Source organism: Eleginops maclovinus, chromosome 10 (genome assembly GCF_036324505.1).
Source record: "Eleginops maclovinus isolate JMC-PN-2008 ecotype Puerto Natales chromosome 10, JC_Emac_rtc_rv5, whole genome shotgun sequence".
Taxonomy (NCBI): domain Eukaryota; kingdom Metazoa; phylum Chordata; class Actinopteri; order Perciformes; family Eleginopidae; genus Eleginops; species Eleginops maclovinus.
The window spans coordinates 124,444-140,125 of NC_086358.1; the positions used below are offsets into that span (position 1 = coordinate 124,444).

At 44.0% G+C, this 15,682-nt stretch overlaps 1 protein-coding gene across 3 annotated transcripts in view; it reads right to left on the minus strand.

Annotated features, from left to right (window-relative positions):
* Positions 1-15,682, minus strand: part of ebf3a (EBF transcription factor 3a) — a 51,463-nt gene that overhangs the window by 15,614 nt on the left and 20,167 nt on the right. For 2 of the 3 annotated variants that reach the window (XM_063893999.1, XM_063894000.1), the window contains 4 exons: positions 10,820-10,901; positions 10,321-10,438; positions 9,439-9,572; positions 9,027-9,153 (listed from right to left, as the gene is read on the minus strand). In XM_063893999.1, the coding sequence (XP_063750069.1) occupies positions 9,027-9,153; positions 9,439-9,572; positions 10,321-10,438; positions 10,820-10,901 (461 nt within the window). The remainder of the gene's footprint in view (positions 1-9,026; positions 9,154-9,438; positions 9,573-10,320; positions 10,439-10,819; positions 10,902-15,682) is intronic. The other variant, XM_063894001.1, reaches the window with a different exon arrangement.

Below are 15,682 nucleotides of genomic sequence, written 5' to 3' on the forward strand. Positions count from 1 at the left end.
GCATGAGACGCTCTGATTGGTCAATAATAGACAGCATGAGACGCTCTGATTGGTCAATAACAGACACCATGAGACGCTCTGATTGGTCAATAAAAGACAGCATGAGAGGCTCTGATTGGTCGATAACAGACAGCATGGACGCTCTGATTGGTCGATAACAGACAGCACGAGACGCTCTGATTGGTCAATAACAGACAGCATGAGACGCTCTGATTGGTCAATAACAGACAGCATGAGACGCTCTGATTGGTCAATAACAGACAGCACGAGACGCTCTGATTGGTCAATAACAGACAGCATGAGACGCTCTGATTGGTCGATAACAGACAGCATGAGACGCTCTGATTGGTCAATAACAGACAGCACGAGACGCTCTGATTGGTCAATAACAGACAGCATGGACGCTCTGATTGGTCAATAACAGACAGCATGGACGCTCTGATTGGTCAATAACAGACAGCATGGACGCTCTGATTGGTCAATAACAGACAGCATGAGACGCTCTGATTGGTCAATAACAGACAGCATGAGACGCTCTGACTGGTCAATAACAGACAGCATGGACGCTCTGATTGGTCAATAACAGACAGCATGAGACGCTCTGATTGGTCAATAACAGACAGCACGAGACGCTCTGATTGGTCAATAACAGACAGCATGAGACGCTCTGATTGGTCAATAACAGACAGCATGGACGCTCTGATTGGTCAATAACAGACAGCACGAGACGCTCTGATTGGTCAATAACAGACAGCATGGACGCTCTGATTGGTCAATAACAGACAGCATGGACGCTCTGATTGGTCAATAACAGACAGCATGGACGCTCTGATTGGTCAATAACAGACAGCATGGACGCTCTGATTGGTCAATAACAGACAGCATGGACGCTCTGATTGGTCAATAACAGACAGCATGAGACGCTCTGATTGGTCAATAACAGACAGCATGGACGCTCTGATTGGTCAATAACAGACAGCATGGACGCTCTGATTGGTCAATAACAGACAGCATGGACGCTCTGATTGGTCAATAACAGACAGCATGGACGCTCTGATTGGTCAATAACAGACAGCATGGACGCTCTGATTGGTCAATAACAGACAGCATGGACGCTCTGATTGGTCAATAACAGACAGCATGGACGCTCTGATTGGTCAATAACAGACAGCATGGACGCTCTGATTGGTCAATAACAGACAGCATGGACGCTCTGATTGGTCAATAACAGACAGCATGGACGCTCTGATTGGTCAATAACAGACAGCATGGAAAATATAAAATAAAAACGTGATGATTAATTGGAATTTATGCATCAGTCAGTGTCTCTTCTCTCTGATTGGTCGACTCTCCTCCAACATCACATGTGTGTGTGAGTGTGTGTGTGTGTGTGTGTGTGTGTGTGTGTATGTGTGTGTGTGTGTGAGTGAGTGTGTTTGTGTGTGTGTCACAGAGAGAGTGTGTGTGTGTTTGTGTTTGTGTGTCAGAGAGCGTGTGTGAAGTGCATGAATCATAATCCCGTCTTGGTTCAGCTGTGTTTAACAAGCTTTATACTGACTGCTACACATCACACAGAGTGTGTGTGTGTGTGTGTGTGTGTGTGTGTGCGCACGCGCGCGTGAGTGTGTGTGTGTGTGTGTGTGTTCAGTCCTTGAAGGCTCACAGGCCGTAACAAGCTGCATTTATAGTGTTAGCTCTCCATATGTCTCTGTTATCTGCGGCCTGCTGTGTGTGTATGTCTGTGTGTGTGTGTGTGTGTGTGTGTGTGTGTGTGTGGGTGACCTTGTGTTGCTGACAGCGTGTTATTATCAGTGTGTCTGTTTAAGGGTCTGTCTTCTCTCAGGTTAACGTACTTTATGGATCCTGCCTCATATTATGTTATATAAATCCAGATCAGATATATCCTCTTTAGTTCTACTTCTACTTTAAAGAGTCCTCTGTCTCTACTTTAAAGAGTCCTCTGTCTCTACTTTAAAGAGTCCTCTGTCTCTACTTTAAAGAGTCCTCTGTCTCTACTTTAAAGAGTCCTCTGTCTCTACTTTAAAGAGTCCTCTCCTGATGTTCAGGTGTATATCAGTATGTAGTGTTTCTACTTTAAAGAGTCCTCTCCTGCTGATGTTCAGGTGTATATCAGTATGTAGTGTCTCTACTTTAAAGAGTCCTCTCCTGATGTTCAGGTGTATATCAGTATGTAGTGTCTCTACTTTAAAGAGTCCTCTCCTGCTGATGTTCAGGTGTATATCAGTATGTAGTGTCTCTACTTTAAAGAGTCCTCTCCTGCTGATGTTCAGGTGTATATCAGTATGTAGTGTTTCTACTTTAAAGAGTCCTCTCCTGCTGATGTTCAGGTGTATATCAGTATGTAGTGTCTCTACTTTAAAGAGTCCTCTCCTGCTGATGTTCAGGTGTATATCAGTATGTAGTATCTCTACTTTAAAGAGTCCTCTGTCTCTACTTTAAAGAGTCCTCTCCTGCTGATGTTCAGGTGTATATCAGGATGTAGTCTCTACTTTAAAGAGTCCTCTCCTGCTGATGTTCAGGTGTATATCAGTATGTAGTGTCTCTAATTTAAAGAGTCCTCTCCTGCTGATGTTCAGGTGTATATCAATATGTAGAGTCTCTACTTTAAAGAGTCCTCTCCTGCTGATGTTCAGGTGTATATCAGGATGTAGTCTCTACTTTAAAGAGTCCTCTCCTGCTGATGTTCAGGTGTATATCAGTATGTAGTCTCTACTTAAAAGAGTCCTCTCCTGCTGATGTTCAGGTGTATATCAGTATGTAGAGTCTCTACTTTAAAGAGTCCTCTCCTGCTGATGTTCAGGTGTATATCAGTATGTAGTGTCTCTACTTTAAAGAGTCCTCTCCTGCTGATGTTCAGGTGTATATCAGTATGTAGAGTCTCTACTTTAAAGAGTCCTCTCCTGCTGATGTTCAGGTGTATATCAGTATGTAGAGTCTCTACTTTAAAGAGTCCTCTCCTGCTGATGTTCAGGTGTATATCAGTATAGTCTCTACTTTAAAGAGTCCTCTCCTGCTGATGTTCAGGTGTATATCAGTATGTAGTGTCTCTACTTTAAAGAGTCCTCTCCTGCTGATGTTCAGGTGTATATCAGTATGTAGAGTCTCTACTTTAAAGAGTCCTCTCCTGCTGATGTTCAGGTGTATATCAGTATGTAGTGTCTCTACTTTAAAGAGTCCTCTCCTGCTGATGTTCAGGTGTATATCAGTATAGTCTCTACTTTAAAGAGTCCTCTCCTGCTGATGTTCAGGTGTATATCAGTATGTAGAGTCTCTACTTTAAAGAGTCCTCTCCTGCTGATGTTCAGGTGTATATCAGCATGTAGTGTCTCTACTTTAAAGAGTCCTCTCCTGCTGATGTTCAGGTGTATATCAGTATGTAGAGTCTCTCCTTTAAAGAGTCCTCTCCTGCTGATGTTCAGGTGTATATCAGCATGTAGTGTCTCTACTTTAAAGAGTCCTCTCCTGCTGATGTTCAGGTGTGTATCAGTATGTAGAGTCTCTACTTTAAAGAGTCCTCTCCTGCTGATGTTCAGGTGTATATCAGTATGTAGAGTCTCTACTTTAAAGAGTCCTCTCCTGCTGATGTTCAGGTGTATATCAGTATGTAGTGTCTCTACTTTAAAGAGTCCTCTCCTGCTGATGTTCAGGTGTATATCAGTATAGTCTCTACTTTAAAGAGTCCTCTCCTGCTGATGTTCAGGTGTATATCAGTATGTAGAGTCTCTACTTTAAAGAGTCCTCTCCTGCTGATGTTCAGGTGTATATCAGTATGTAGAGTCTCTACTTTAAAGAGTCCTCTCCTGCTGATGTTCAGGTGTATATCAGTATGTAGTGTCCCTACTTTAAAGAGTCCTCTCCTGCTGATGTTCAGGTGTATATCAGTATAGTCTCTACTTTAAAGAGTCCTCTCCTGCTGATGTTCAGGTGTATATCAGTATGTATAGTCTCTACTTTAAAGAGTCCTCTCCTGCTGATGTTCAGGTGTATATCAGTATGTAGTGTCCCTACTTTAAAGAGTCCTCTCCTGCTGATGTTCAGGTGTATATCAGTATAGTCTCTACTTTAAAGAGTCCTCTCCTGCTGATGTTCAGGTGTATATCAGTATGTAGAGTCTCTACTTTAAAGAGTCCTCTCCTGCTGATGTTCAGGTGTATATCAGTATGTAGAGTTTCTACTTTAAAGAGTCCTCTCCTGCTGATGTTCAGGTGTATATCAGTATGTAGGGTCTCTAATTTAAAGAGTCCTCTCCTGCTGATGTTCAGGTGTATATCAGTATGTAGTGTCTCTACTTTAAAGAGTCCTCTGTCTCTACTTTAAAGAGTCCTCTCCTGCTGATGTTCAGGTGTATATCAGTATGTAGGGTCTCTAATTTAAAGAGTCCTCTCCTGCTGATGTTCAGGTGTATATCAGTATGTAGAGTCTCTACTTTAAAGAGTCCTCTCCTGCTGATGTTCAGGTGTATATCAGGATGTAGTCTCTACTTTAAAGAGTCCTCTCCTGCTGATGTTCAGGTGTATATCAGTATGTAGTGTCTCTAATTTAAAGAGTCCTCTCCTGCTGATGTTCAGGTGTATATCAGTATGTAGAGTCTCTACTTTAAAGAGTCCTCTCCTGCTGATGTTCAGGTGTATATCAGTATGTAGTCTCTACTTTAAAGAGTCCTCTCCTGCTGATGTTCAGGTGTATATCAGTATGTAGTGTCTCTACTTTAAAGAGTCCTCTCCTGCTGATGTTCAGGTGTATATCAGTATAGTCTCTACTTTAAAGAGTCCTCTCCTGCTGATGTTCAGGTGTATATCAGTATGTAGAGTCTCTACTTTAAAGAGTCCTCTCCTGCTGATGTTCAGGTGTATATCAGTATGTAGTGTCTCTACTTTAAAGAGTCCTCTCCTGCTGATGTTCAGGTGTATATCAGTATGTAGTGTCTCTACTTTAAAGAGTCCTCTCCTGCTGATGTTCAGGTGTATATCAGTATAGTCTCTACTTTAAAGAGTCCTCTCCTGCTGATGTTCAGGTGTATATCAGTATGTAGAGTCTCTACTTTAAAGAGTCCTCTCCTGCTGATGTTCAGGTGTATATCAGTATGTAGAGTCTCTACTTTAAAGAGTCCTCTCCTGCTGATGTTCAGGTGTATATCAGTATGTAGTGTCTCTACTTTAAAGAGTCCTCTCCTGCTGATGTTCAGGTGTATATCAGTATGTAGAGTCTCTACTTTAAAGAGTCCTCTCCTGCTGATGTTCAGGTGTATATCAGTATGTAGTGTCTCTACTTTAAAGAGTCCTCTCCTGCTGATGTTCAGGTGTATATCAGTATTAGTCTCTACTTTAAAGAGTCCTCTCCTGCTGATGTTCAGGTGTATATCAGTATGTAGAGTCTCTACTTTAAAGAGTCCTCTCCTGCTGATGTTCAGGTGTATATCAGTATGTAGAGTCTCTACTTTAAAGAGTCCTCTCCTGCTGATGTTCAGGTGTATATCAGTATGTAGTGTCTCTACTTTAAAGAGTCCTCTCCTGCTGATGTTCAGGTGTATATCAGTATGTAGTCTCTACTTTAAAGAGTCCTCTCCTGCTGATGTTCAGGTGTATATCAGTATGTAGAGTCTCTACTTTAAAGAGTCCTCTCCTGCTGATGTTCAGGTGTATATCAGTATGTAGAGTCTCTACTTTAAAGAGTCCTCTCCTGCTGATGTTCAGGTGTATATCAGTATGTAGAGTCTCTACTTTAAAGAGTCCTCTCCTGCTGATGTTCAGGTGTATATCAGTATGTAGTGTCTCTACTTTAAAGAGTCCTCTCCTGCTGATGTTCAGGTGTATATCAGTATGTAGAGTCTCTACTTTAAAGAGTCCTCTCCTGCTGATGTTCAGGTGTATATCAGTATGTAGTGTCTCTACTTTAAAGAGTCCTCTCCTGCTGATGTTCAGGTGTATATCAGTATGTAGTGTCTCTACTTTAAAGAGTCCTCTCCTGCTGATGTTCAGGTGTATATCAGTATGTAGAGTCTCTACTTTAAAGAGTCCTCTCCTGCTGATGTTCAGGTGTATATCAGTATGTAGTGTCTCTACTTTAAAGAGTCCTCTCCTGCTGATGTTCAGGTGTATATCAGTATGTAGAGTCTCTACTTTAAAGAGTCCTCTCCTGCTGATGTTCAGGTGTATATCAGTATGTAGTGTCTCTACTTTAAAGAGTCCTCTCCTGCTGATGTTCAGGTGTATATCAGTATGTAGTGTCTCTACTTTAAAGAGTCCTCTCCTGCTGATGTTCAGGTGTATATCAGTATGTAGTGTCTCTACTTTAAAGAGTCCTCTCCTGCTGATGTTCAGGTGTATATCAGTATGTAGAGTCTCTACTTTAAAGAGTCCTCTCCTGCTGATGTTCAGGTGTATATCAGTATGTAGTGTCTCTACTTTAAAGAGTCCTCTCCTGCTGATGTTCAGGTGTATATCAGTATGTAGAGTCTCTACTTTAAAGAGTCCTCTCCTGCTGATGTTCAGGTGTATATCAGTATGTAGTGTCTCTACTTTAAAGAGTCCTCTCCTGCTGATGTTCAGGTGTATATCAGTATGTAGTGTCTCTACTTTAAAGAGTCCTCTCCTGCTGATGTTCAGGTGTATATCAGTATGTAGTGTCTCTACTTTAAAGAGTCCTCTCCTGCTGATGTTCAGGTGTATATCAGTATGTAGTCTCTACTTTAAAGAGTCCTCTCCTGCTGATGTTCAGGTGTATATCAGTATGTAGCGTCTCTACTTTAAAGAGTCCTCTCCTGCTGATGTTCAGGTGTATATCAGTATGTAGTGTCTCTACTTTAAAGAGTCCTCTCCTGCTGATGTTCAGGTGTATATCAGTATGTAGTGTCTCTACTTTAAAGAGTCCTCTCCTGCTGATGTTCAGGTGTATATCAGTATGTAGAGTCTCTACTTTAAAGAGTCCTCTCCTGCTGATGTTCAGGTGTATATCAGTATGTAGTGTCTCTACTTTAAAGAGTCCTCTCCTGCTGATGTTCAGGTGTATATCAGTATGTAGTCTCTACTTTAAAGAGTCCTCTCCTGCTGATGTTCAGGTGTATATCAGTATGTAGTGTCTCTACTTTAAAGAGTCCTCTCCTGCTGATGTTCAGGTGTATATCAGTATGTAGTGTCTCTACTTTAAAGAGTCCTCTCCTGCTGATGTTCAGGTGTATATCAGTATGTAGAGTCTCTACTTTAAAGAGTCCTCTCCTGCTGATGTTCAGGTGTATATCAGTATGTAGTGTCTCTACTTTAAAGAGTCCTCTCCTGCTGATGTTCAGGTGTATATCAGTATGTAGGTCTCTACTTTAAAGAGTCCTCTCCTGCTGATGTTCAGGTGTATATCAGTATGTAGAGTCTCTACTTTAAAGAGTCCTCTCCTGCTGATGTTCAGGTGTATATCAGTATGTAGTGTCTCTACTTTAAAGAGTCCTCTCCTGCTGATGTTCAGGTGTATATCAGTATGTAGAGTCTCTACTTTAAAGAGTCCTCTCCTGCTGATGTTCAGGTGTATATCAGTATGTAAGTCTCTACTTTAAAGAGTCCTCTCCTGCTGATGTTCAGGTGTATATCAGTATGTAGTGTCTCTACTTTAAAGAGTCCTCTCCTGCTGATGTTCAGGTGTATATCAGTATGTAGTGTCTCTACTTTAAAGAGTCCTCTCCTGCTGATGTTCAGGTGTATATCAGTATGTAGTGTCTCTACTTTAAAGAGTCCTCTCCTGCTGATGTTCAGGTGTATATCAGTAGTAGGTCTCTACTTTAAAGAGTCCTCTCCTGCTGATGTTCAGGTGTATATCAGTATGTAGTGTCTCTACTTTAAAGAGTCCTCTCCTGCTGATGTTCAGGTGTATATCAGTATGTAGTGTCTCTACTTTAAAGAGTCCTCTCCTGCTGATGTTCAGGTGTATATCAGTATGTAGAGTCTCTACTTTAAAGAGTCCTCTCCTGCTGATGTTCAGGTGTATATCAGTATGTAGTGTCTCTACTTTAAAGAGTCCTCTCCTGCTGATGTTCAGGTGTATATCAGTATGTAGCGTCTCTACTTTAAAGAGTCCTCTCCTGCTGATGTTCAGGTGTATATCAGTATGTAGTGTCTCTACTTTAAAGAGTCCTCTCCTGCTGATGTTCAGGTGTATATCAGTATGTAGTGTCTCTACTTTAAAGAGTCCTCTCCTGCTGATGTTCAGGTGTATATCAGTATGTAGTGTCTCTACTTTAAAGAGTCCTCTCCTGCTGATGTTCAGGTGTATATCAGTATGTAGAGTCTCTACTTTAAAGAGTCCTCTCCTGCTGATGTTCAGGTGTATATCAGTATGTAATGTCTCTACTTTAAAGAGTCCTCTCCTGCTGATGTTCAGGTGTATATCAGTATGTAGTGTCTCTACTTTAAAGAGTCCTCTCCTGCTGATGTTCAGGTGTATATCAGTATGTAGTGTCTCTACTTTAAAGAGTCCTCTCCTGCTGATGTTCAGGTGTATATCAGTATGTAGTGTCTCTACTTTAAAGAGTCCTCTCCTGCTGATGTTCAGGTGTATATCAGTATGTAGAGTCTCTACTGTGATACTGTGCTTTACACACACACACACACACACACAGACACACACAGACACGCACAGACACGCACGCACATGCACACAAACACACACACACACTCCTATCTTCAGCCCACTCCCAAACATGTGAGGATCTGTTCAGGAGGTGCAAAGCATTGTGGGAGCTGGCTGAACCACAGAGGAGTGATAGGATGTGTGAGTGTGTGTGTGTGTGTGTGTGTGTGTGTGTGTGTGTGTGTGTGTGTGTGTGTGTGTGTGTGTGTGTGTGTGTGTGTGAGGGTTAATGGGATTTAAATGTGTGTAATTACTGAGACAGCAGTGTGAAATGAAACACCTCCAGGATCGACAGGAGGAGCTGACGGAGAATAGAGACAGAGAGGAAGAAGGAAACGAGGACACAGGAAAGAAGGATGTAGGAAACAGGAAGTGCTCTTAAATGTGTTTACCTGTGTAGACGAAGCGCCCCGGCGCTCCTTTGCAGAACTGTTTGGACTTATAGGACAGCGTGACTTCCACGACCCCCGGAATGTGACGGGGGGGCGTCTGCACCCGGATAGCATGGGGGGTGATCAGCTGGGGGGGCAGAGAGATAACCAGGGTTCATGTACCTGATATCTCTTAACCCTCAAATCTCAGCGGGTGTGTGGACTCATTTTTACCAGAGCCAGCCTGACAGCTTTACTATCTTCAGTGAGGGGGGGGGGGGGGGTACCAGAGGGCCAAGTGCTAATGCTATCGTGCTAACATTATCATGCTAACACTATCATATCATGCTAACTCTATCATGCTAGCTCTATCGTGGTACAGCTGCCGTGCTAATGCAAACGTGCTAACATTATCGTGCTAACTCTAGCGTACCTCGCTCCACACCAACATGGTGCCGAACACCACCTGCAGCCCGTCGAAGAAGTTGTCCCCGATCAGGATCACCGTCGCGCCACCCGTGGTCCAGCCCTCACTCGGGCTGATCGCCTTGATGCAGGGGGTGGCTGCTGACAAGGGGGGGACAGGTGAAGGGGGGGGACAGGTGAAGGGGGGGACAGGTGAATATAAATGTTAGGTTCCTGTTTCAGATGGAACTACTTTAAAACCGACGACACTGAGAGTAGAGAAGGCTGACACACACAGACACAGACACACACACACACACACACACACACACACACACACACCCTAAACCGGTAATGAGTACTTTCTCTTCCTTCAAGTGGGGCTGCAGATTAATTATAAAGTGAAATGAAAGCAGTGTGTGTGTGTGTGTGTGTGTGTGTGTGTGTGTGTGTGTGTGTGTGTGTGTGTGTGTGTTTGTGCATGCGTGTGTGTGTGTGAACAGCTTATTTCATCATGAAGACTTTAGATGACATTACAGTACCTGACCTCTGCTGGATCACATTACTGCAGACCAGAGAGAGGACGAGGAGGAGGAGCAGTACGAGGAGGAGGTAGAGAGGAGGAGGTGGATGAAGACAAGGAAAAAGAGGACGAGGAAGACGAAGAGGAGGTGGAGGTGGAAGAGGAGCAGGAGGAGGAGGAAGTGGAGGAGCAGGAGGAGGCGGAGGAAGAGGAGGAGGAGTAGGAGGAAAAGGAGGAGGATGAGGAGGTGGAGGAGGAAGTGGAGGAGGAGGAGGAGGAGGAGGAAGAGGAGCAGGAAGTGGAGGATGTGTTCCTTCTAAGTGGGAGCAGCATCTTTAGGGACGAGCCCACCCGTGTTCCAGGTGCGTTCAGGTAGAAGCCCCTTACCTTCAGACGGGTCCAGCCTACGGGCCCGGCGGCCATGTTTGGAGTTGTTGTGAACGAACATGTTGTCGGAGACGGCGAGGACATGTCCGTCCACATTCACTGTGGTCGAGACTACCACCTGGAGACACACAGTGAACACTTTATTCAAACTGCAGCAGAAACACAACGACACGCCTCACAGGTGATGAGAGGGTCTGCCAGGTAGAGAAGCAGCTTCAGTCCTGGTTAAGGAGCAGGAGGAGCCCCTCTGGTTATTAGAGACCCTCCGTCTGAACCCTCGTCTCTTTTCTGAAAGCAATAATTCTGGGGCCACACTGCAATGCATGTTGGGAACAGCAGGTCCTCCAGAGCAAGTCTTGCCCTTTAGGGAGATGAATTTATTGTGTGTGTGTGTGTGTGTGTGTGTGTGTGTGTGTGTGTGTGTGTGTGTGTGTGTGTGTGTGTGTGTGTGTGTGTGTGTGTGTGTGTGTGTGTGTGTGTGTGTGTGTGTGTGTTGTACCTGGAACCTCCTCATATCTCGGGGGTTCCCAGCGTTCTTCAGACAGTTCTGGTTACACTTGAGGAAGAACTTGAGAAAGAACCTAAACACACAAGAACATGTTCATTATTAATATGAAATATTATCTTTAACACAGAGACACACCTGAGGATCAGCAGGACAGAGACACCTGAGGATCAGCAGGACAGAGACACCTGAGGATCAGCAGGACAGAGACACCTGAGGATCAGCAGGACAGAGACACCTGAGGATCAGCCGGACAGAGACATCTGAGGATCAGCCGGACAGAGACATCTGAGGATCAGCCGGGGGTTCCTCAGGGTTCTGTCCTGGATCTCCTTCAGTTACAGACTGAGGAGGAAGTGAGTCTTATACGCAGACGAGGCTACGCTGTTTACCTGAGTTGCATTTAGGAATGATTATATCATGTTGTCCACAGTTTACCTGGAGACACCCTGGAGACCCCCTGGAGACCCCCTGGAGTCTCAAGTTAACTCATGAACAGAGTTGGGTGTAATGCGTGACAAAAGTGCCGAGTTACAGTAAAGTGTTACTTGTTGCTGTAACGCAGTGACAGGACGCAGTACTTCTGAAGTGTGGGTACTATAATACCTGTTACCTCTCAGTAACAGTTACAGCACACGTTTAGGTTCTAAGGATTCACAAACATCACGAGACATTCCAACACCAGAGAAATGATTGTGCGGGTAGAATAGTAACTCAGTAGGACCACAACACACGCTTCTACATGTAGGAACATGTGGAACATGTGGAACATGTGGAACATGTGGAACATGTGGAACATGGGACAGGAAGTGTAGAGATCAGTGTTGAGTAGTCTCTAGTCTCTATGTTCCTCTACATGTTCTCTCCCTGCAATCTCTCCCTCAGTGTTCTCTTCATCCTTCCTGTTCTGTCCATGTTCTCTTCATCCTTCCTGTTCTCTCCATGTTCTCTCCATGTACTCTTCCTCCTTCCTGTTCTCTCCATGTTCTCTTCATCCTTCCTGTTCTCTCCATGTTCTCTTCATCCTTCCTGTTCTCTCCATGTTCTCTTCATCCTTCCTGTTCTCTCCATGTACTCTTCATCCTTCCTGTTCTCTCCATGTTCTCTTCATCCTTCCTGTTCTCTCCATGTTCTCTTCATCCTTCCTGTTCTCTCCATTTTCTCTTCATCCTTCCTGTTCTCTCCATGTTCTCTCCATGTTCTCTTCTCTCCAGTTTTTCTTCATCCTTCCTGTTCTCTCCATGTTCTCTCCATGTTCTCTCCATGTTCTCTCCATGTTCTCTTCACGTTCTCTCCATGTTCTCTCCATGTACTCTCCATGTTCTCTCCATGTTCTCTTCATGTACTCTCCATGTTCTCTTCATGTTCTCTCCATGTTCTCGTCATGTTCTCTCCATGTTCTCTCCATGTACTCTTCCTCCTTCCTGTTCTCTCCAGTTTTTCTTCATCCTTCCTGTTCTCTTCATGTTCTCTTCATCCTTCCTGTTCTCTCCATGTTCTCTTCATCCTTCCTGTTCTCTCCATGTTCTCTTCATGTTCCTCTCCATGTTCTCTCCATGTTCTCTTCACGTTCTCTCCATGTTCTCTCCATGTACTCTCCATGTTCTCTCCATGTTCTCTTCATGTACTCTCCATGTTCTCTTCATGTTCTCTCCATGTTCTCGTCATGTTCTCTCCATGTTCTCTCCATGTTCTCTTCATCCTTCCTGTTCTCTCCATGTTCTCTTCATCCTTCCTGTTCTCTCCATGTTCTCTTCATCCTTCCTGTTCTCTCCATGTTCTCTTCATGTTCTCTCTATGTTCTCTCCATGTTCTCTTCACGTTCTCTCCATGTTCTCTCCATGTACTCTCCATGTTCTCTCCATGTTCTCTTCATGTTCTCTCCATGTTCTCTCCATGTACTCTCCATGTTCTCTTCCTGTTCTCTCCATGTTCTCTTCATCCTTCCTGTTCTCTCCATGTTCTCTCCATGTTCTCTTCATCCTTCCTGTTCTCTCCATGTACTCTTCATCCTTCCTGTTCTCTCCATGTTCTCTTCATCCTTCCTGTTCTCTCCATGTTCTCTCCATGTTCTCTTCATCCTTCCTGTTCTCTCCATGTTCTCTCCATGTTCTCTTCATCCTTCCTGTTCTCTCCATGTACTCTTCATCCTTCCTGTTCTCTCCATGTTCTCTTCATCCTTCCTGTTCTCTCCATGTTCTCTTCATCCTTCCTGTTCTCTCCATGTTCTCTTCATGTTCTCTCCATGTTCTCTCCATGTTCTCTTCACGTTCTCTCCATGTTCTCTCCATGTACTCTCCATGTTCTCTCCATGTTCTCTTCATGTACTCTCCATGTTCTCTTCATGTTCTCTCCATGTTCTCGTCATGTTCTCTCCATGTTCTCTCCATGTTCTCTTCATCCTTCCTGTTCTCTCCATGTTCTCTTCATCCTTCCTGTTCTCTCCATGTTCTCTTCATCCTTCCTGTTCTCTCCATGTTGTCTTCATGTTCTCTCCATGTTCTCTCCATGTTCTCTTCACGTTCTCTCCATGTTCTCTCCATGTACTCTCCATGTTCTCTCCATGTTCTCTTCATGTTCTCTCCATGTTCTCTCCATGTACTCTCCATGTTCTCTCCATGTTCTCTTCATGTTCTCTCCATGTTCTCTTCATGTTCTCTCCATGTTCTCTCCATGTTCTCTCCATGTTCTCTTCATCCTTCCTGTTCTCTCCATGTTCTCTTCATCCTTCCTGTTCTTTCCATGTTCTCTTCATCCTTCCTGTTCTTTCCATGTTCTCTTCATCCTTCCTGTTCTCTCCATGTTCTCTCCATGTTCTCTTCATGTTCTCTTCATGTTCTCTCCATGTTCTCTCCATGTTCTCTTCATGCTCTCTCCATGTTCTCGCGATGTTCTGTCCATGCTCTCGCGATGATCTCTCTATGTTCTCTCCATGTTCTCTCCATGTTCTCTCCATGTTCTCTTCCTGTTCTCTCCATGTTCTCTCCATGTTCTCTTCCTGTTCTCTCCATGTTCTCGCGATGTTCTCTTCATGTTCTCTCCATGTTCTCTCCATGTTCTCGCGATGTTCTCTTCATGTTCTCTCCATGTTCTCTCCATGTTCTCTCCATGTTCTCTTCATGTTCTCTTCATGTTCTCTCCATGTTCTCTCCATGCTCTCTCCATGTTCTCTCCACCTTCTCTGGCTGTTCTGTCCATGCTCTCGCGATGATCTCTCCATGTTCTCTCCATGTTCTCTCCATGTTCTCTTCATGTTCTCTCCATGTTTTCTCCATGTTCTCTCCATGTTCTCGCGATGTTCTCTTCATGTTCTCTCCATGTTCTCTCATGTTCTCTCATGTTCTCTCCATGTTCTCTCCATGTTCTCTTCATGTTCTCTCCATGTTCTCGCGATGTTCTCTCCATGTTCTCTCCATGTTCTCGCGATGTTCTCTCCATGTTCTCTCCATGCTCTCTCCATGTTCTCTCCATGCTCTCTTCATGTTCTCTCCATGTTCTCTCCATGCTCTCTTCATGTTCTCTCCACGTTCTCTGGCTGTTCTCTCCATGTTTTTCTATGATCTCTCCATGTTCTCCTCATGTTTTCTCCATGAATTCTGTGTGTTCCCTAACATATGTTCTTAACATGTTCTCTCCATGATCTGTTAGAGTTCTATTGTGGATCCCTTCATGTTCTCTTCGTGTCCTCTCAGTGTTCCTCAAAATTTCCCCCATTATCTCTCCGTGTTCTCCTATCATGTCCTTCACGTGTTCTCTGTGTTTGTTTATGTTGACTTTTAATGAGAAATGATTCTTAACGAGGCGTTTAATTCAAATAAACAATAAAACACCAATAAATAAAAACTCAATCTCGACTCCGGCTCCGGAGAATGTGTGTGTGTGTGTGTGTGTGTGTGTGTGTGTGTTCCTGTCTAATTAACTGGACAGGTTTTTGCAAATTAGCAACTGCGGCTGGTTTGAACATGGAGCTAATTAACAGCTATTATGACCAACACACACACACACACACACACACACACACACACACACACACACACACACACACACACACACACACACACACACACACACACATCGTGGTGAGGTTAAAGCAGAAAATGTCTTTTGTCTGAAAACAGTGGAAACTACATTACCCATGATGCACATGTACAGTGTCTCCTAAATCTACTCTCATGTGATAATTCAATAAATAACCCCCCCCCCCCCCGCGCTGACCGACGACTTGATTCAGATTAAAGTGAAAAGGGGAGACCTGACGTCTGAGAGACTACAGCTGACATTTACTGAGGCTAATGTCAGCTGTCAATCACTCACTCACACACACACACACACACACACATACACACACACACACACACACACACACACACACACACACACACACACACACACACACACACACACACACACACACACACAGATTGAGACTTAAAGAGAGGAGGAGGAGGAGATAATTAACGAGATAATGAGGAGTCTGTCACCTCCTCCCCCTCATGTTACTGTAGATTGAAACAGACACTTCCTCCTCCTCGATCTCCAGATGAAGACGAGGAGGAAGAGGACGGGGGGGCGGGGGGTCTGAAAGTCTCTTTACAAACATCAGTGTGTGTTTCTGTCTGTCCGAGAGAGAATCAAAGTCTGATCGGGAAAATATTCCGTTTGCTTCCATCAGGCCGAAAGAAGAGCCCGGCCTCAGGGCTTCTACAGTGAAAGGTTCAGTCTTTGTGTTACTTCCTCGTCCTAATGTCAGCTACGTTTAGAAGCACGTCACTTCACCTCTTCATATCTTCGTCCTGTATAGTGGATTCTCGACAAAAACAACAGCTGGAATATTTGACTTTAAGAAATATTGAATAT